Source organism: Aythya ferina, assembly GCF_964211825.1.
Source record: "Aythya ferina genome assembly, chromosome: 3".
In the NCBI taxonomy this organism is placed as follows: domain Eukaryota; kingdom Metazoa; phylum Chordata; class Aves; order Anseriformes; family Anatidae; genus Aythya; species Aythya ferina.
The window spans coordinates 71,019,844-71,039,521 of NC_140298.1; the positions used below are offsets into that span (position 1 = coordinate 71,019,844).

At 44.9% G+C, this 19,678-nt stretch overlaps 2 protein-coding genes across 2 annotated transcripts in view; one reads left to right on the forward strand and one right to left on the reverse strand.

Moving 5' to 3' along the window:
• Positions 1 to 13,986, forward strand: part of NR2E1 (nuclear receptor subfamily 2 group E member 1) — a 16,534-nt gene extending 2,548 nt beyond the window's left edge. The window contains exons 2-9 of the mRNA XM_084512604.1: positions 811 to 956; positions 1,130 to 1,217; positions 1,436 to 1,671; positions 2,639 to 2,785; positions 7,050 to 7,146; positions 7,538 to 7,687; positions 7,928 to 8,033; positions 9,841 to 13,986. Coding sequence (XP_084368730.1) covers positions 811 to 956; positions 1,130 to 1,217; positions 1,436 to 1,671; positions 2,639 to 2,785; positions 7,050 to 7,146; positions 7,538 to 7,687; positions 7,928 to 8,033; positions 9,841 to 10,003 — 1,133 coding nt within the window. The 3' untranslated portion in view covers positions 10,004 to 13,986. The remainder of the gene's footprint in view (positions 1 to 810; positions 957 to 1,129; positions 1,218 to 1,435; positions 1,672 to 2,638; positions 2,786 to 7,049; positions 7,147 to 7,537; positions 7,688 to 7,927; positions 8,034 to 9,840) is intronic.
• Positions 13,832 to 19,678, reverse strand: part of SNX3 (sorting nexin 3) — a 13,931-nt gene continuing 8,084 nt past the window's right edge. Inside the window, exons 2-4 of the mRNA XM_084512605.1 lie at positions 18,189 to 18,284; positions 17,373 to 17,497; positions 13,832 to 14,510 (exon numbers count right to left, since the gene is read on the reverse strand). Coding sequence (XP_084368731.1) covers positions 14,405 to 14,510; positions 17,373 to 17,497; positions 18,189 to 18,284 — 327 coding nt within the window. The 3' untranslated portion in view covers positions 13,832 to 14,404. The remainder of the gene's footprint in view (positions 14,511 to 17,372; positions 17,498 to 18,188; positions 18,285 to 19,678) is intronic.

Consider the following 19,678-nt stretch of genomic DNA (forward strand, 5'->3'; position numbering starts at 1 on the left):
GGAAAGGAAAGGAAAGGAAAGGAAAGGAAGGAAAAGGAAGGAAAGGAAAGGAAAGGAAGGAAAGAAAGGAAAGGAAAGGAAAGGAAAGGAAAGAAAGAAAGGAAAGGAAAAGGAAAGGAAAGGAAAAGGAAAGGAAAGGAAAGAAAGGAAAGAAGGAAAGGAAAAGGAAAAAAAATGAAAAAACGAATAATGAAAAAATGAAAAACGAAAAAGGAAAAAGGGAAAAGGAAAAGCGACGGGCAGAGGGAAGCCAGGCTCCCAGCAGGGTTTAGCGGGACTCTCGGCAGGGGCCCGGCCGCCTCTCCTCGAGCTTTTCCCCCTCTCCGGGCGCTGCCGGCCCGGTCCCGGCTCTGCCCCGGGGGTGCCTGCGGTGCCTCCCCCGCCGCTGCCCCCCGGGTGCCGGCTGCCCCCCGCTCCTGGCCCCGGTGCCCGGGCTTGCGGCGGGGACGAGGAGGTCCCTTCGGCTCCTGGTGGCCCGGTTTGGTTTGGGTTTCTTACGGGGCTCGGTCTGCGGCAGGAACGCCCCCCAAGCCCGCTGCCCCCCCCCCCCCCCCCAGCCGCAGCCGCAGCCGCGAGCCCCCCCTTGCAAAGCGGGTCCCGGCGATTACAGGAGATCCGAATAAACGTAGCGGTGCATGAATAATGCTCATTGTGGAAAACTGACACTTGCTCAAGGAAAAGAAAGTTGGCTATAAAATCACTTCATTATTTGCTTGTACCGCAGCTCCGGGGCTAATCCCTCCGGAGGTCAGGCTGCTTAGCGCTCCCTCTCTCCCTCCCTCTCTCCCCCTCTCCCTCCTCCGCTTTCAGGTCGCATTTTGGACATCCCCTGCAAAGTGTGCGGGGACCGCAGCTCCGGGAAGCACTACGGGGTGTACGCCTGCGATGGCTGCTCGGGGTTTTTCAAGCGGAGCATCAGGAGGAACAGGACCTATGTGTGCAAATCGGGGAACCAGGTAGGCTGCGCACCCCTCCCGGAGCCTCTGCGCCCCGAAACAGCCCCGGGGGACACCGGGGAGCCCCGGGGAGGTCGCCGCCGTCGCTGTCTCGGGTGCTGAAGGCTCGGCCCGGCTTGGCCCGGCTCGGTTGGGCTCGGCCCGGCTCTCCCCGATGTCCCTTTGCCTTGCAGGGGGGCTGCCCGGTGGACAAGACACACAGGAACCAGTGCCGGGCCTGCCGGCTGAAGAAGTGCTTGGAAGTCAACATGAACAAAGACGGTACCTGCCGCCTCGCTGGGGCTGGACCCCAAAAAGGGAGGGAGTCAAGGGAGCCCACCCCAAGGGACCCCCTCCCTTTCCTTCCCTTGGGTTGCCCCCTGTGATGGGGGACCCCCAGCAGCGGGTGGGGGCTGGCAGTGGGAAGGACTCGGGGCGGAGGGGACCCCATCCAAGCAGGGGCACCCTTGGGGTCACCGCCTCTCCTCGGTGTCCCGCAGCTGTGCAGCACGAGCGGGGACCCCGGACGTCGACGATACGCAAGCAGGTGGCCCTCTACTTCCGCGGGCACAAGGAGGAGAGCGGCGGCGCCCCGCATTTCCCTGCCGCCGCCCTGCCAGCGCCCGCCTTCTTCACCGCCGTCTCCCAGCTGGAGCCCCACGGCCTGGAGCTGGCCGCCGTCGCCGGCACCCCTGAGAGGCAGGCCCTGGTGGGCCTGGCACAGCCCACCCCCAAGGTCAGACCCCGCACCAGCCCCCCAGGGGTACTTGGAGAAGAGCAAGGCATGAGGTGTTGCGGGTTGTGGTGGGGACTCTGTTTTTATGTCCCTAAAGTGCTCTGGATAGACAAAGTGCAAGGGGTGAGAGGTCCCAGCAGGATGGAGGGTGCTGAAGGACCAGCTGATAACCCACTCCTCCTGCCTGCAGCCCGCCACAGCCTCAGCTGCACAGGAATGAGCCACCAGGGAATCTTCGTCAAGCCCTTTGCAATAGCATTTCATGTATTTCCAGCACCTAGAAAATTGGACAGCAGACCACTTAAATAGCTCTGCATTTCGAGTTGGTAGCTTGGTGTCATGAACACGACCATCACCTATAGTTGCATATTATGACTTGCAAAACGCTGAATCAGAAATTATTTAGCTAGTAAATATACAACATGTTTGAAAACATAACTCCATTACGTGCTGTAGGTGGGTACAGTTAGCTCCAGGCATCTGCTTACAGCCTGTTGCAGTCGGGGAGTGAGACAAAGGGTGAGGCTCCACATGGATTTACTGCTCTGCCATGCAAAGCTGGGCTGCTGAAGCAGCCTCTGAAGCACAAGTTATATATATATATATATAAAAAAAATCCTTAATCAAACTTGCATTCTTGTAACTCTTCCACCAGAGGCGTGCCACTCTGTGACAGGGTAAAGGATGACACCGTATTTAATAGTTTTTTTTTCCCTGATGTAGTAATTTTCTTTTCCCTTCAACACCCTCCGGTGAACTGTTCCAGTAGTGCAGCCCATCCACAAACAGCTCAGAGTGGTTTGGAGGGGGCCCGCTGAAAGCAATGCCATCTGGTTGCAGAACAAGAGAGTGCACACCGCGTATGGGGCACGAGTGTGATTCACTGAATGGCAGCTGGATGGGAGAGGACGATCAGGCTGCCTCGGTGGCATTGTATGAAGTTGCTTTATTTTCTTTTTGACATTAGTATCCGCACGAAGTCAATGGCACCCCCATGTATCTCTACGAAGTGGCCACCGAATCCGTCTGCGAGTCAGCAGCCAGACTTCTGTTCATGAGCATCAAGTGGGCCAAGAGCGTCCCAGCCTTCTCCACCTTGTCCTTACAAGACCAGGTAAGGCACCTACAGATGAAATGGCATCCGTCAGGCCTGCCTGATACAGAAGGCTCAGAGCACAGGTTGGGTCCTAAACCTTCAATTACTTGTGGCTCAATTTTTTCTTCCATAAAATGGGAGACAGTATCTTATTTTCTCAATGAGATGTGCTTAGTTAAGCGTACAGCCCAGGATATGAGTGAGGTGATTTCTGAAAATCATTCCCTCCCTCACACCTCTCCTCTCCTCTCCTCTCCTCTCCTCTCCTCTCCTCTCCTCTCCTCTCCTCTCCTCTCCTCTCCTCTCCTCTCCTCTCCTCTCCTCTCCTCTCCTCTCCTCTCCTCTCCTCTCCTCTCCTCTCCTCTCCTCTCCTCTCCTCTCCTCTCCTCTCCTCTCCTCTCCTCTCCTCTCCTCTCCTCTCCTCCCCTCTCCTCTCCTCTCCTCTCCTCTCCACATAATTTTTCACCTAGTCAACATTTTTTCCTTGTTCACGTTGGTTTCAGTGAACTTACATTACAATTACTCCAATATAGTGGAAGCCAAATTTGGCCAGCCCCCAATATTTCTCACCGTTAATTAAAATCTTCCCTAATTTGTCTTGTTTTCCTCTATGACAATTTGCCTTTGCCTCAAGTAAATCACATGTGAACCATACGAGCTGAAGCAATTTCTTAATGACTTGATTCTTGATGAGGACTCTGCGTGCCTTGTAAAACGCACTAATTTTAAAAAAAGTAATCAGATAATTATAAAATGGAAGGGGGGAAATCTATGCAAAGCTCCAATCAAAAAACGGATACCTAACACTTTGATACGATTGAGCTGATTTCACAAAATGGTAACTAGAGATGTTGTGCCTTAGGTGTCACATATACCAGGTTCCAGGGGGAAGGTTGCAGTTCATATGCAAACACAGATTTTGAACAGAAGGAAAGGACTTCTTAGGAAACCAAGAGGGGTTTCTAACTAAGGGCTAAGGTATATTGAATAGTCCCTTTTCTAGCACCAGACCCCCATTTTGAAATCCCTGTCATTAGGGTAGACAACCAGGGACAGATTAGACCCCACTCAGCTCCAGCTGAGTAGGCCCAGGGGTTACACAGCCACCTTTAGGAAGGCAGCAGCCCCAGATCAAAGTGCTGTTTTCTACTGCTGTCTCCTGCTGCTGTTACTCCTATGGAGCACCAGATCTGCCACATGAAGCAGCTGAAGAAAGGTCCCGACATAAAGAAGCAGCAGCAAGGGTGCTGCTCCAGCAGGGCCTTAGGGCATGGGAAGGAGACGGATCCATCTCTTGGCCAGTGATGTCCACAGCAAACAACAGTGTCCACAGGAAGCTGAAGAAGCAAAGGAGAAGGCCTCGTTCAGCATAATAAGGATGCATTTCCCAAAAGTCACCTCTGCTTGTGTGGGGAGAAGGTGGGCAGCAGGATTTGGAAGCAAGAGACGTCTCCACTGCACGTGACAAACACAGCTCAAACAGCAAGGCCTGCTCAGCTGCCATAGATAGCAGACTGCTCCCCTTGTCTTTACATGACCTGGTTCACCTCCAGGGGCTCCCGTTAGTGAATTACTCACGTGTTAAAATCCCAGCCTCTCCTCAACATCCCCTTCACTCACCGGACCTCACCGCGAGCCAACTTTTGGAGCTGCTTGGCTCTGAAGCTCTGACACGGGCCTTTTTCCACGTGATTCCCCTGTCACATTCAGGAGAGCTGGAGAAGAAACAACTCTGATTTTAATCACCTCATATCGCGAATAATCAGACAGTTGATTTTTATAATACTGCCACCGCACTATTTAATTTGACAATGGCCCAGCTGTAAACGTCTGAATTTCTCTTTTTGTATCCCTGACATCTGCTCAAGTAGAGCCTAAAAAACCTTCTCCTGGATTTTGCTTTTGTTTCGTGCTCTTCTGAAAAGGCAAGGACATTGTGATTCCAGGACTCTGTTTCGTCTCGAAGGCAAGGAAATAAGCAGAAGCCAATTTGCTGACAAAACACAAGCCTGCGGATGACTGTGTCGCTCCCGCACACCTGCCCGGCTTGTCCCTCAGAGAGCTTGGCCCAACGCAAGTCACCAAGAGAAGGTCACGCCAACAAGGATGGGATTGATTCAGGAGCAAAAACAGGTCCTTCAGAAAGCCTGGTATTTCTCGTTTCTTTGAAGGAGGAGGGCTGAGGATGACTTCAGCATGAATTATTTTAATTGGTGGTTTTACAGACTTATGCATAGGCATGAAGAAAGCTTCAGCTATTGGGATAGTCTCTTATTTGTAAAGTCCTCTGACTTTAAACACTTGGGGAAAAAGAACAGATGAAATCGATATCTTCCAGGAACCACCATTCACTACCATTGTATCTGCATGAATGAATGGCAAAAAAAAGTTTTACAAAAGCAAATGAAAGGTTGGCAAATCATTTCCTATGTCATCCAGAAACCTGTATATCCATCAGGATTATCTGGAGGAGGGGAAGACTTGCAGGCAGGTTCAGCTGCTCTCAGACCAGAGCTGAGGTTGGTGCTGTGCCTAGACTCCCCCCACATTTCCTACAAAAATCTGGGCAGCTTCTAGTGTTGTAAAGTCCAATTAATTTATTTCAAACAGTAATTACATGTAAACAGAGGCAGAAATACTTTCCTGTCACAGTTTCTTTAGCCAAGTTCTGCAGAAGTTCTGCAAAGCACATAGCACAAAAAAAGCACAAAATGGGCATAAGCCTGTAACGATGAGACTCTGAGAGCTCTTCCTCCCATTTTGATCAGAACAGGGTGGTTTAAAACCCTTAATACTGTTAGGTGCTAACACATGGATAAAGGATTCATTTTTAGTGCATGTTTTCCGTACCATTTATAACTTTCATATATCTGATTCCAAGGAGATAATAATTCATTTGGTATGATTTTTTGTTTGTTTGTTTGTTGTTTTTGTTTGTTTTTCCTTTTTCATAATCTTTCTAATATATCCTCCTTCCTATCTTCCTAAGATGAGAAGCTGCTGATACTTTTAGGGGCCATAGCAGTATTAATGTGGTTTGCTTTTTTGCTGCATGTTCTGTGCAATCTGTTTTCACTGCATGGAGCCACCAGATGACCCCTTGTGAGTCCACTACAATCCTCAGCCCTCCAAATCTCTCCCACCCTATAGAGAAATGTGATGTCCCAGCCATTTGTATGCACTACAGCATGTCCTTTAGGCTGGGCCAGGGAACTAATGACTTTCTGCTGAAAACCAAGCCCTCCAAACCCCTCCTAAGAGTCGATCCGGGCCAACAATCCATAGATGCTCTCAAGACTTAAATATTTCTGTTCTGGCTCTGCCATCTGCATTACCAGGAGTCATGTCTCCTCAGATGCACCAGTGCCTCTCCACGGAAATCGATGGCATTGCTTCCAAAAAAAAACACCACATCATCCATAAAGCCAGACGATGCACAAAAATCACAGAGAACCAGCAGTGCTGTCAGCTTAGCTGCGGCTGGCATGCTAAGTTCAGAGCCCACTGCCTGGGTGACCGCAATTTGTGCTGTTAGGGAGAGCTGAAAACACGAGGCGTGTGGCTGTATTTGAGTTCCTCCTCCCTTGCCCCTCCGTCGATGGCTTCCCCAGCCCTGCTTCTCAGGCTTTCTGAAAGGAAACAGCGTTTACTGACTGGAATTCCTGAGTCATTTGAGGCAAAAAGCAGGAAAATAGGTGGCATTGAGTCTTTGTATGTGTGTGCAGATGCTGTGCTTGAAAGAGCTGAAGATTTCCTTAGGAAGGAAGGGGTTAAAAGTACATATGTGGTCTAAAGCAGTGCTCCCTACCCCGTGATGCAATTCCAGGCTTTTCCTCAGAAATCCTGCCTTCAGGAGGGAAAGGAAGGTAGTCCCTAGAGAGCAATAGGAAAGCACCCTTCCAGCTTGCTCTAGGACAGCTCTACATGGCCACGGAGAGGAGAGCCCACACTGATAGGAGTCATGCTGAAAAATAGAGGCAGGCACTCCTGTCATGGGTGAGCTCTCTGGGGCAGGAGCTGTCACTCCCCTTTCTCCTTCTGCTCCCGTTTGGTGTCCAACACGGTGCACAGGGAGCCAACACCGCGTGTTTCGCTACAATGCATGGACTTATTTCGAGACACCTTCTCAAAAAGCTAAGAGAAGAGCTAACGCATTCTGTGGGGAAAATACCATGACAGGCATTTAAAGTAGTTTTTAAAATAACAGAAATTTACATATTTAAATTGTTTATAAATCTATAAATTATACACTATGTTATATTGTACATCTATTGTATGACAGCTGATGCTTTTGGAAGATGCTTGGAGAGAACTGTTTGTTCTAGGAATAGCACAATGGGCCATTCCAGTTGATGCTAACACTCTACTGGCTGTATCTGGTAAGAATTGCACAATTTAATGACTTTGTTACAAAAATTACCATAAAAATACATTACTGAAAAAAGAACAACATGTAAAGAATAACAAATTCCTACTGAACAATGGAGCATACCTGTCATTTATAAATCTATATTTAAATGCAAATAATGTTGTTTTGTTGTATTCATGACTGCTTGCATTGTCATTTAAATGCAAATTACTGTGTTTGTTATCATCCAAGAGAAGATTTTATATTAACTTTCATACAATATAGTCAGTTTACATGGAACCAGATAGACAAGTGTGACAATAGAATGGATATTGATACACAGGATTTTGTCAGAAATCAATATAAAATAAAGCAAATGCCTTTAATATTATTTATTTCATCTCCTTCTGTTTCTCTTTCAGGCATGAACGGTGACAATACAGATTCTCAGAAGCTGAATAAAATTATTTCAGAAATACAGGCTTTACAGGAGGTTGTGGCTAGATTTAGACAACTCCGGCTAGATGCTACTGAATTTGCCTGTCTCAAATGCATTGTCACTTTTAAAGCTGGTAAGCAGAAATAATCTCTCACTAGTCTGTCCTGATAGCTTTGAGGTTGCTACTTTAAAGCAAAAAATGACGTTTTAAACCAGATGTAGCGTCACATCACCCAACAGGTTTCCTGGCATTAAATTCCAGTAGTCAGTGCTGTATTTTGAAAGGCTGACAATGGAGTGCTTAGCCCTCACAGATAGCATCAGCTGAACTGTTTTGACCCACGCTGAACTAAGTAACTGATCTGCTTTCCAGTGCCGACACACAGTGGCTCTGAGCTGAGGAGCTTCCGAAACGCTGCCGCGATAGCCGCCCTCCAAGACGAAGCCCAGCTCACCCTGAACAGCTACATTCACACCAGGTAGGTGAGCAGCGCCTCCTTCAAGTCTTTCCTGCAGGCGTAGGGGCCAAATCCCGCTCTGGCTGTAGCAAAAGTGACATTTCCACTGACTGCCGTGGGGACCAGGCTTTTACAGCCAGTACAAATTGACTGCCAGCCTGCTGGGATTTGGCATTTCCCGATGAAATGAGGAAGATGGGGTTTATTCAGACAAATGGAAAATGGTAAAAGGAGGAATCTCCCCTTGCGAAGTGATACTGCTGTGGAGCATTTTGCATTTCAGAAGGCTAGGTTTTCTCTACATTTTACTCTATTAAGCAATGCCAGTAGTGATACTCAACATCTCACCCCACAGCACTGTAAGTGCTTTTCACCCAAGATCTCCAATACAGTTAGTTTCCCATGTCATTTCGCCCATTTTGTAGACAAATTGAGACACGGGGAAGCTACATGGCTCTTCTGAGATGCTATCCTAAATCTGTGTTCGGGTTGAAATGAAAAACCCGCAATTTGTGAATCCCATTTTGGTGACAGAGCAGGGTGATGCGAATCATTGCTTTGGGAAGAAAAGATTACCTGTCCCATCCAGCACAAGAGTCCCATGGGGTACAGGAATGTTAAAACCTGCTGTAAAAGTTGTAGCTGACATGCCACGAAGTATACGGAGGTAAACTCAGGAATGGGTGAAATGTACTGTGCGAAATGCAAACCCACGCTCTGTAACAGTTGGCTGAGAACAGGTGAGCAGCCTCCTGCTATGGACCATTTTGGAGTCGGGGGATGGAGGAGAGGCCAAAAGAATGCACCTAACACCTCCTGCACCAGCTGCTCGGGTGGTTCAGGACTGGGGAGAGCAGCGAGAGGTCTTGCAAAGTCCCAGCCTCAGTCTGTTAGCTGCAGTGGAGGTCCATGAGGCTAGCACAGTGGCAGACAGAGTGGTACTCAAACAAGCTCAAACTCCCATTGCAGGGTATCAAAGCCTTTCTAGAAAGGGAGAAACCCAAGCTCCACTAACAGAACTGTCACACTGACTCCAATGGGATGAGGCTTTCAGCTTGTTTCACCCTCAGGCTTGAATTTACTGTCCTGCCAGTGTGACAGCAGTATCAGCCTCCTGATCTCGGTGGAGTCACTCTCAGTAGGACGCAAGGGAGGGCCAACATGGGGAGCAGGATGTTTCTCCATGACCTACTCCTTCTTTTAGGGACACCACTGCAACTCAGGGCTTGAGAATCACACCGACGTAAAGTCAGTGTAAGCACAACTAGGCTCCATATCCCGTGTTGTGTTGGTTTCAAAAGCTGGGAGAAAGGATGGAAAAGCTTATTACGCAAATACATTACCTGGGGACAAAACACAGCTTCTTTAATCAAAAATTTTCTTTCTAAATGTCAATTGTTATTAAACGTGTAAGGCAACCAGAAGGAGGCAAAATGATTACCATGACAATCCAGCTAGGTCTAAATTGCACTTTAAATGACAGGGTATTTATTATAGGTCAAGCTCTTCCCTGAACTGCATCAAGAACATAGTTGTTGTCTGAGAGACAAACCAGAGCAGATCCTGCCTCTGTATTGCTCCTGCTCTGAGGGGATAAACAAAGGAGCTAATCAAAACTCAGAGACCTTGGTCTATATTCTGCTAACCTCCATTAGGAGAGTTTGCCTTGGGGTCAACCTTCTGGCTCATGTGAGTACAAAACAGGGTTTTAGCACAGGTAGCGCCCATCTGTGCAATTTTTCTACGAAGTGAAAGATTTTCTTTGGAAAAACATCTAAAAACTTCAATAACACTTTTTTTTTTTTTTTTCCCTCTCTCCGTTTCCCAGGTACCCCACACAACCCTGTCGTTTTGGAAAACTTTTATTGCTTTTACCAGCTTTACGTTCGATTAGTCCATCTACAATAGAAGAAGTGTTTTTCAAAAAGACCATTGGGAATGTACCAATTACAAGACTGCTTTCAGATATGTACAAATCCAGTGACATATAAATTACCTTAAAGCAAACCATCAGGACGGACAGTTTGAGAAGAACTTTTATCTATGGAGAATAAGCCTCAACTAACAAAACCTACAGGAAGCATAAGCCTGGGAATGTTTAGCCTTTAAACTCATTGACAAAAAATACCCCAGTAGATATGATTCTGCTGCTCTGAACAGAGCGATTTAGATCATGGAGAGAAAGCTTTGTTCTGCAGAAAAAGTGAAAGTGGTTGGAATTTGGCTGCTTTTCCTGTTAGTACAGGATGGAGGCAATTCAGATGCCAGTCATAGTTAACAAAGACTCCGCTATTCTCTCATTTAACTGGCAGATCCGAGACAAAATGTGAAAGAAGGTACTTTAGTTTGTTCGGTATTTGGAACTGGGTGACCAAGCTTGGCTTCTGTTGTGACGCGAGATGCGGTGGCCTTCAGAACTGTTTTAAAAGTAGCCTATGTTGGTAAAATGTTTTAATACGGTAGGCAACATTTAAGACCAGGTTACCAAAACATTGCTTCTGCTCTAATACATCATGAAGTGGCCTTCAGAACTGATTAAAAAGTAGCTTATGACGGCAGTTCCATTCTTCCTGCAAAACGAGCTGGTGATCTCTGACGCAGCGTCACCAGACGTCGTTTGGTTAACATCTCAAGACAGAAGAGCTTTACACACCTCCTCCCCGACCTTCCCTTCTTCTTACACACACAAGCACCCACCCAAACACACCCCCGAAAAAAAAGTCCGAGTCAAGAAAGGAAGACTAAAACAGCAAAACCAAATCCAATGGAGATGACCGCTTCAGTGACCTGCTGGCTGTCCCGTTGGCACAGTGCTGAAACCAAAGGCAACGGTGGCCAAACTCTTTGTCAATGAGATGTGCAGAGAAGTGAAATGACTCTAAAGAAATCAACGGAAGGGATTTTATTTCAAAGAAATAAAGGTGGCTGACTGATACGATGCTAACAATTTCCCAAAGTCTCCAATGCCTTCTTAGAAAACTCCAGGTTCTAATTTTGAAGCCTTGTTCGCCTACACCCTCTCACACACGAAAACATTATAAGCTGCTTATTTGATGTATGAAACATGTAGGAAAAAAACATTTAAAGATAGCTGCTGTACTTTTCAAAATTTGATTTGTTATTAGAAACTAGCACTGAGAAAAATCAGCACTTGGACTATCATAGAATGAGTAAAACTTTTCCTGTACAAAGTGGATTAACTGATTTGTGAAGTTAAAAAGTTGTACTCATTGTATTTACAAAGAATAAAAATATATTGAATTTAAATTACTTTCCACTGCCCTTTTAATGCTTATCCTTTTGTTTCTGGATTAGTTTCTTTGACTGCACTCTGCTTACCAGGGAACAGAAATAATCTCTACTAAAATGAGTTGCCTCGGATGCTGTGGAGTATCCACCATCAGAGGTTTTAAAGAGCAGGTTAGACAAATTTTAAGGGAATAACTTAGCTACAGGTGATCCTGCCTTGGGGCAAAAGGATCTGATATCCTACAAAGTTGTTTTCTGTATTTCATACACATTTACTGCAAGCTTTCTAACGTTTCCTTCTCAAGGAGCTGACACAGAGCTTTTTCTGGGACATAATTCCAGATTCGATGTCTAACCTAGCATATGTCTTCTGTTTCATTATTTAGCATTGAGTTATTTAGATCCAGTACCTGTGAGTTGTGCATCTCACGATGGTTGATGAGAACAAAAACACTGCTTCAATTAAAAAGATTCTGAAGTTTTATTGAGGTGTCCAGTTGTATTTCAAACCACAGAAAGGGGTGAGCAACTCCCCGGGCTCAGGAAGAAAAATAAAACATATTGTTCGTAAGGCATTGAGTGAGCAAAGAGTAAAGTGTGGAAGTGTACAGTGGAAGTGTACAGCGTGTATCAGTGGCTCATTGTTTGTTGGTATCACAGACCAGAAGCACGTGCACAAAACTCCTGCTTTAGAGGTCCAAGTTTTCACCCCCTCTGTCTTCCACTTGCTCAGTCCGACAGGTCTCACGTTGCGTTCTTTCCAAATCAGCGGGACCATCAGGAGTCAGGTGAGATAAAGCACAGACTACAGGACTTTGAAACACCTTCCACGCAAACCAGCACCGAGTCCTTGAGAATGTGTTTCCCAGAGTGTGTGGTGAATTTGATCTTAAAAAGAAACCAACACTTGATGAGGGGTTCTTACTGCATTGGTAACTTACTGCTCTTTAACTGTTTTCTGCTCTGCACTCAAGAGAACTGGACAGGGCAGAAAACCAGTTGTGGCTTCCCACCCTCGTGATAATTCAGTTTATGAGCTTTAACTCGGTTGCACATCAGGCAGGGCAATGGGTGCGCACCCCTACCTCATCTTAGTAGGACCCAGCCCGTCTTTTAGGGATACGACAGGACACTTACTTTGATTTCAGAAACAAGCTTCTCACATAAAGTATTTGAGAAAAGAAAAAGAACACCTTGCTACGTATCTAAACCTAAATCAATAAAACTTCACATACATTTAGTCCTTCTTGTCCCTCTTCCAAGAGTAATTCAGCTTTTAAGTGGGATTCAACGAGCACAGGGAGTTTTAGAATTGATTATTTTGTATTACCAAAAACTTCTTGAAAAGCCTTTGCCCCCCTCATAGTTAACAAAGACCGTGTTGAATCTATCCCACAGCCCTACCCATGGAAGCAGGGACCAAGACCTCCACAGCCCACCTACAACCCAGAGCTGTGCCACCGGCGTCCGCTGTATTTCCTTCCCACTCCAAAGTCCAAAAATAAGAAGACTGCACTTGGTTGTGAGCACCCAGATCACCTCTGCCGATAAATTGAGAAATGAATTCTTGTTTTATTACAGCCACAAGATAGAACGCTCCATTGATACCACACATAATCCAGTCGGCCCACCAGTGTTTGTCAGTTCACACTTTCACATCCAGAGTTCCATACAAATGACATAGGGGAAGTTTAAAATGAGATTAACGCTCTTATTTAAAGGAAACGAGTAACTTTGCAAGTTGGTAGCATGTTGTCTACACAGTGATAGGAAGGAATATATATATATAAGAGGACAAAGCAGTAGCAGAGCCAAGCCTAAGCCAACATGCAGTGAAGTTGCTGAGAACATGCACTGTTAGGAAGAGCACAGCACACTGGATCAGATTGCTGTTAGTGTTTCTCAACTGGTAGCTCCCTCATCAAATTTTGGATCACTGAAAAAAGCTTCTCTAGCCACACAAACATCTAGGGAGAAGGAATACTTCAGCAACACTGCTTGTGAACATGAGTTCAGGAGTCCTCAGCCTGCACTGGACCTGGGGCCATACAAGCACAGTGCTATAGCCTCCCCTTAATGTCCAGGGAAGTCATCTGTGATTACAGTTTATAGCAGGCTTGCATGACTTCATATCCCCAATGACATTTATACTACTTTAATGTTCAGCTAGAGGACTTCAAATTTATTACAGAACATTGGCAGCATTCCTTTCTCCATAAGATGATATAATTCTCATATAATTGAAGCTAGATTGAGGCTTCTCATACCAAGTAGAGGGCTACCCTTCTCCCAACTTATTGAAGCCACATAGCTGTTGACTGCCAACCACATACGAGGTTGCAGCTCTGGGTCCACAACACAGAGCAACCTTCAGTATCTTTATATGTTGAATAACACTGTCAGTGAGTGCCAGCATCAAACAGCATTTAGTGATGGCTGTTAGTGGCAAAACTACGTTGCAGAAGAGCAGCACAGCACTGCTGAAACACCAGTTGACTTAGTTTAGGCGAGTCCCTGCTCCTCAGAAATCATTAGATACCCCACACTTAAGGTCAGGAGTGACAAACATGTGAAGTGCATTTTCACTTTTATTTCAAAACTTTAGACAAGTTATTTTAGTATATAAATTTGATTTTTTGTTTCCTTACAGAATATAAAGATAATTCCCTCATTGCTTCGGTATAAAGTGTTTTACAAGCTTGAAGACAATTGCATAAGTGTCTCTCACACAGGGTATCAGAAAGAAAGCAGTCTCTACAGAAGTTCAGACAGATGACTACCTCAGAAAGCATAGCAGTTTAGTCATATACAAGTGACCACGTGACACTACAACTGTGCAAGTTCAAGTAAGGCCAAGTCAGTAAACATTGTTAAATCATTGCAAATAAGAGTGGAAAGGTCTGAGAGATGCTGCAAGGGGTGGATGGTCTCATAGTATAATACTCTTAAATCAAGGGTTCAGAGGGATTTAGCTAAAATACAAGTGAATTCTTTAATGCTATAAAGTATATGCAAAGACCAAGCAGTGCACGGATGTTAGTGGAGACTTCGTGTCTGGTTATCCTCTGCATGCTAAGACAAACTATAACCTTTTAAAACCAAGCATAAGAACCACTAATGTTTGGAAGGATTCTTTCAAGAGCTCAAGTATGTCTTATTTTGGATGGTGTGTAGTTTTTGTCTATTACTTCATCTTGTAAGAACATGTGCAGACAGCGCTCATTCTGTGCCAGTGGATGGCCCGCAACCCTAGAGGGGGAGACAAAAAAAAAAAAATAAAAATTGTTAGTGTTAACAAATTGAGTCTGCTTGCAGCTTGCCAGCGGAGCAAGGTTTTTATACCAATAACCTATGGGTCAGCACATATGCAGCGATCCACTTCCAGTTTACTGTTGGTGACTAGAATGATGTCTGGCAGAAAGACTCGACGTTCTCCCCTGTGTTAAATCCATCCATAAGAACTCTGAATCGTTTCTGATCACAAAGATGCATGTTATGTCATCTGTTAGCTGCAATTGAGGGGGCTATCAAAGCAATCGTCCTAGCATTAGGAAATCTAGAGTTAAGCCAGGGCAATTTTATTGGTCTTGATGCCTTTGACACAGAACACCTCTCTAAAGGCAGCTTAACCCACCAATTCTCAGTCTAGTTCAGTTTTGTTAGCCCAAGCAGAGTGAAGGAGTTATTCCACCAGGGGGTGTGAAGGTCTTGTGAAGGCCCTGACATGATTTAAAAGTGACTTTACCATGGTGTTACTATTCCCAACATGCACAAGCAGCATTGATGATCAACTGAAGGGTACTAGATATGACTATTCTGTTAATAGATGATGCCTTTAAATATGAAACATGGGGGAAAGCAAGCTTGTCTGCTCCAGAAGAGAACAGCACCTCTACCACAGATTTATTTTTGTTCCAGACAGGCTTCACTGAGCCACTATCTTTTATCAGTAAAGGAGCTTAAACTGAATTAGATGTTCCCAAGCTCGGAAGAAAACCACAAGGTTTAGCATTTAACCCCTTAAGATACCTCATAGCCCTCTGTGTATACAAGAATTGAAGAGAACCAGAATCCCAAGAAGCTGATCACTTATGGATATGAAAACCCAGAAGTGATCTGTAAAGAGCTGCATCAGTTCAGTCAATACAGGCCTCTCCCTTTAAAGGGAGAAAGTCCCCCAACATACCACCACCCCTTTCCTCCCCAGGACGGCCTTTATCAACCTTATGACTTCTAAACCTGCCAGAACACATCTGCTCTAAGGGGAAGCATAGGAGTAAGTGTAACACAGAGCCAACTCCAGGGGCTGAGTATCAGTACTTTCAAGCACTCTTGTGCATCTCCTCTGTATCTCCATCTATGAGTGCTTACCTCACCCTAGGAGGATCAACTTGTCACCACTTGGCACTGAGGGCATCCTTTAACGAGGAAGCAGAGCTCTCCTACTCAGCCCTGACAAAGATTTCAACCGCAGTCATAAAGCCTATCAACCTTGATAGGTTCAAGTAAATGAGCAGCGGTCTAAAAACATTGGTTCACAAGACAGCCTGGAGTAGGTAGTTTAAACTTCTTACTCCCACTCCACTCGCTTGCCTTGAAGTACAAGACAGACAGGACAAGAAGAGGCAGCAGCAGATTTCCTTTCCCTGTTCGGAAAGCTTGCAAATTGGTGGCTGAATTGCTCCACTAGATCTGATCTCAGAGTACTTGGTATAAGCTTTAAAACTACATGGTTAAAACTTGAATTGGTAATATTTGCTCAGGTAGCCCATGCCATTAGAATAAACTAATGAGCTTGAACAGCTGAGATCTGCCTGAAGAGTCCTGGTCCAGATGCACTCAGGTCTGCCACTACATCAATAACTACATTAACAGCCTGCTTCTGTCTTTCAGAGAAGACAAAGTTGACCAAGAAGTTTCACACTGCCACAAGATCAGTGTATTACTTGCTCTAAGACTCAAGCTGATACCAGCAAATTCATCACTTCATTTCCATTAGCAGTACTGAGATGTTTTTCAGATGCTCCTGTTGCTGAGAGTTTCAGTATTAGCTGCTTTGGAATGTAAACATCCTTCCTCCCGCACATATTGCTGGACTCAGTGCCAACAAGTACATTTCCTGCAAACTGTACAGTCCCAAGCCTGCATGGATATAGAGTTGTATTTTACAGTAATGACTGCCTTAGTCATACAGCCTTCAAAACACACCACATCTTACTACAAAAGCATATCTGCATTAATGTGTTGTAGAACTTGATGCACTGGGAATTCATTCCACCTGACTAACCATCACTGGCTGTAACCAACTATATATGATGGAGTTCTGGCTCATCCTCTGTCCCCATTAAACAGCATTCTTATTGAACAAGATTAAAATGCAAGTGGAACTGATGAGTTTCAATCTCTTCTCATGGGAAAAGTGCAGAATCCAGTTGGTGTGAATATCCTCTGGAGGCTAGAGGAACTAGGTAGTGACAGCACTGCTTCCGACCTGCTGTTTGGATCCACTTTGTGGGATGAAAATAGCTGCTTGGGGCACTTATTTGGAGAGTAGTTAGTAGTGTCAGGTGGCAGAGCAAGAAACAAATCTTTGTTACTATTATGTCTGCTCACCCTCTGCAAGTCAATGACAAAGCCCGAAGTGTCTGTGACAAACTACACACACGCATACCTCAAGTAGTGTTTCTACATCTTCGGAACGATTCTTATGATGATTACAGAAAATGTGCATCATTATACAACCTGATAATACCTCGCATCTGCAATCAAAGTAAACTGCTGCACGCCCATTGTAAGCTTCATTGTTCACCCAGTGGAGGATACCTTTTCAGAAGTGAGAAGTAGAACTATTTTGAATGCTATAATTTTAGTAGTAATTTGCATAAATTAACTACAACACTAACATTCATTTCAGCGGTTCAGGTAAGCATTAAGATATCCAAACCAAACACGGGATGAGCAATGTTAAGTGTGTCCTATTGTGGGATTATGTTAAAGTTCCATTGTTCTGAACCTAGTGCAGCTACCATAGCTGGAGGCTTGGCAGCTCTAATTCCATTCTACAGAACTCTGTTCTGGGTTTGTCTCCACATAACTAGACCCAATACTTACTTGTTTATGAATTGCTCAAGAGCCTGTTTCCTTTCCTCTATAAAGGAATCATCAAATATGCCATCATCTCCTCGGAAGGGGAGCTGGCGAAGAAGAGCTTTTCCTGGTAGAGGTGGTACCACAACCTGAAACATTTAGAAAAGCATCCTTAAGTGCAGCCTGAAAGCAAGCTTACACAATTCCTGTGGCATATCTTCCTCTTAGAGGATCCAACTCATCATTCAGATCCCTAGTGAAGTAAGAAACCATGAACAGGTAAGAACAGTATCTGCCCATAGTGGTAAACTGAATTCATAGGATGGCTTAGGTTGGAATGGATCTTCTCTGGGCAACCTGTTCTAGCGCCTCACCACCCTCTAAGCAAACAATTTCTTAACATCTAATCTAAATCTCCCCTCTTTTAGTTTAAAACCATTCCCCCTTGTCCTGTCATTGTCCATCCAAGCAAAAGTTGCTCTCCATCTTTTTCATAAGCCCTCTTTAAGTACTGAAAAGCTGCAATGAGGTCCCCCTGGAGCCTCTTCTTCAGGCTGAACGTCCTCGGCTCTCAGCCTTTCTTCATAGAAGAGGTCCTCCAACCAGGTGCTCTGGAATTCAAGTTGTTCAACTCTGAATTAACTCAAAACCATTAAACAGACTCTAGCACTGTATATTTAAGGCTTGCTGAAAGGCTGACACTATTTTAACTCCGAAGTTTTTCAACTGCAACATCTGCTTGGTATGATACATATGCTTTATAACATACAGATAACATTTCAGTATCAGTACTGCTTGCATGTCTATACAAAGACTTCATCTACCTTTCAGTTTACCCACCTTGCTTTCTCTTTCTAGTTCATTCCTTAGCCATTCAAAGTCGCTGTACCTTCTTCTGACTGTAGATTCTTTCAATTTGAAGATAGGGAGATTTGTCTGGAATCAAAACATAACCAACTGATTAGATGAGAAAACTTGGATAGTTTCTCAGAGCAAGAAACAAGACATTATTTTACAAGTTAACCCCACTTCAGCCACAACACAACAGAATTGAGAATCGCTTGATGCAGAAATACTGATAAAGCCCTGTGTAAGTAAGCTGGGTCTCAAACTGCTTAACTGTGAGCCTTCCATCTGCACAGTATTCTGGTAACCTGAACGTCATGAGTAGACATGGAGAGAGCCCTCCTCTGATGATATTCCGGGAAAGGAAAGCTCCAAGACCTCAACAAGATTTATATTTCAGATAGTGATGGCAAACTGGCTAGAGTGTTACAAAAAATGTTTATGTAGTTGCTGTGACCTAGTAAGGGCAAGAACTGGGGTCCATAAGTGCCATATATAACCAGCAGTAACAGAGTAAAGCTTACTGTCTTGTTCATATTCACTAACTTTGTCTCATACTCTTTGAAAGGAGACTTTCTAGGAGCATCCTGACATTCACATTGGACTACGGTTACACGAAGTTCTTCTGTTGGCAGAAGCACAGTAGTTATTCTCAGCTAGAATTTATTTTTTTTTTTGAAGTTACGAGCCATCCCACTCAGCTTCTGGACCCAGTTTGAGTGAATATCCCAGAATTATATCATTTGTAGGCTGCTGTGCTTAAGCTATCAAGTGACAGTTTTGGCTGCTCAAGATGGGTTCGATTGCCAAGTCACTTCCCTGCACTAGCAGGCCTGTGACTATGGGCCATTGTATTCCTGCCTGTCAATAACAAGCTTTTGGCTGTCACAGTTCAAAAATACTTGCAAGGTTAGCCGGGTACTTGCACATCGTACTAGTTAGCCCACGGTTTACAGGGGAACCATAAAACTATTTTGTCACGAGACCTCATATACTGCTAAATGTTTAAAAGTATTTGGGTTCTCCTTGCCACGTAAACACTGCTCATTGTACGAGTGACTCATAATAAAATTGCACTTAGGACTATTATGTCAGAAGTAAGGCTTTATAAACACTCATCTTGAGGATAAGCATACTCTACTCAAGAGTGAATAGGGCTAGGTCTCCAGGAGTGCATGAAGGAGATTCCCAGAAGTGAAGCAGTGGATTATTTTTCTCCAATTTCAGCTGTTGGCTTTTTCACCAAAAGTTCAGCCTTCCGTATTGCAACATCAACTCTTTGTCAGCGTCTCAGACAAACTCCTTCACAATATTTAACAGGCAGGCTCTCACCTGCGGGAAATATTCCCTTCTCCTCTCGAGTTACGTACAAGAGGGATTACAACTGACTAAAAGCAGATAAAGAGCACCAGTTCCCAGGTCTTCGGGAACTCTTTTCATGCTTCTGGGCATGAGGTCCACAAAGTTAATCTCTAAACAACCTC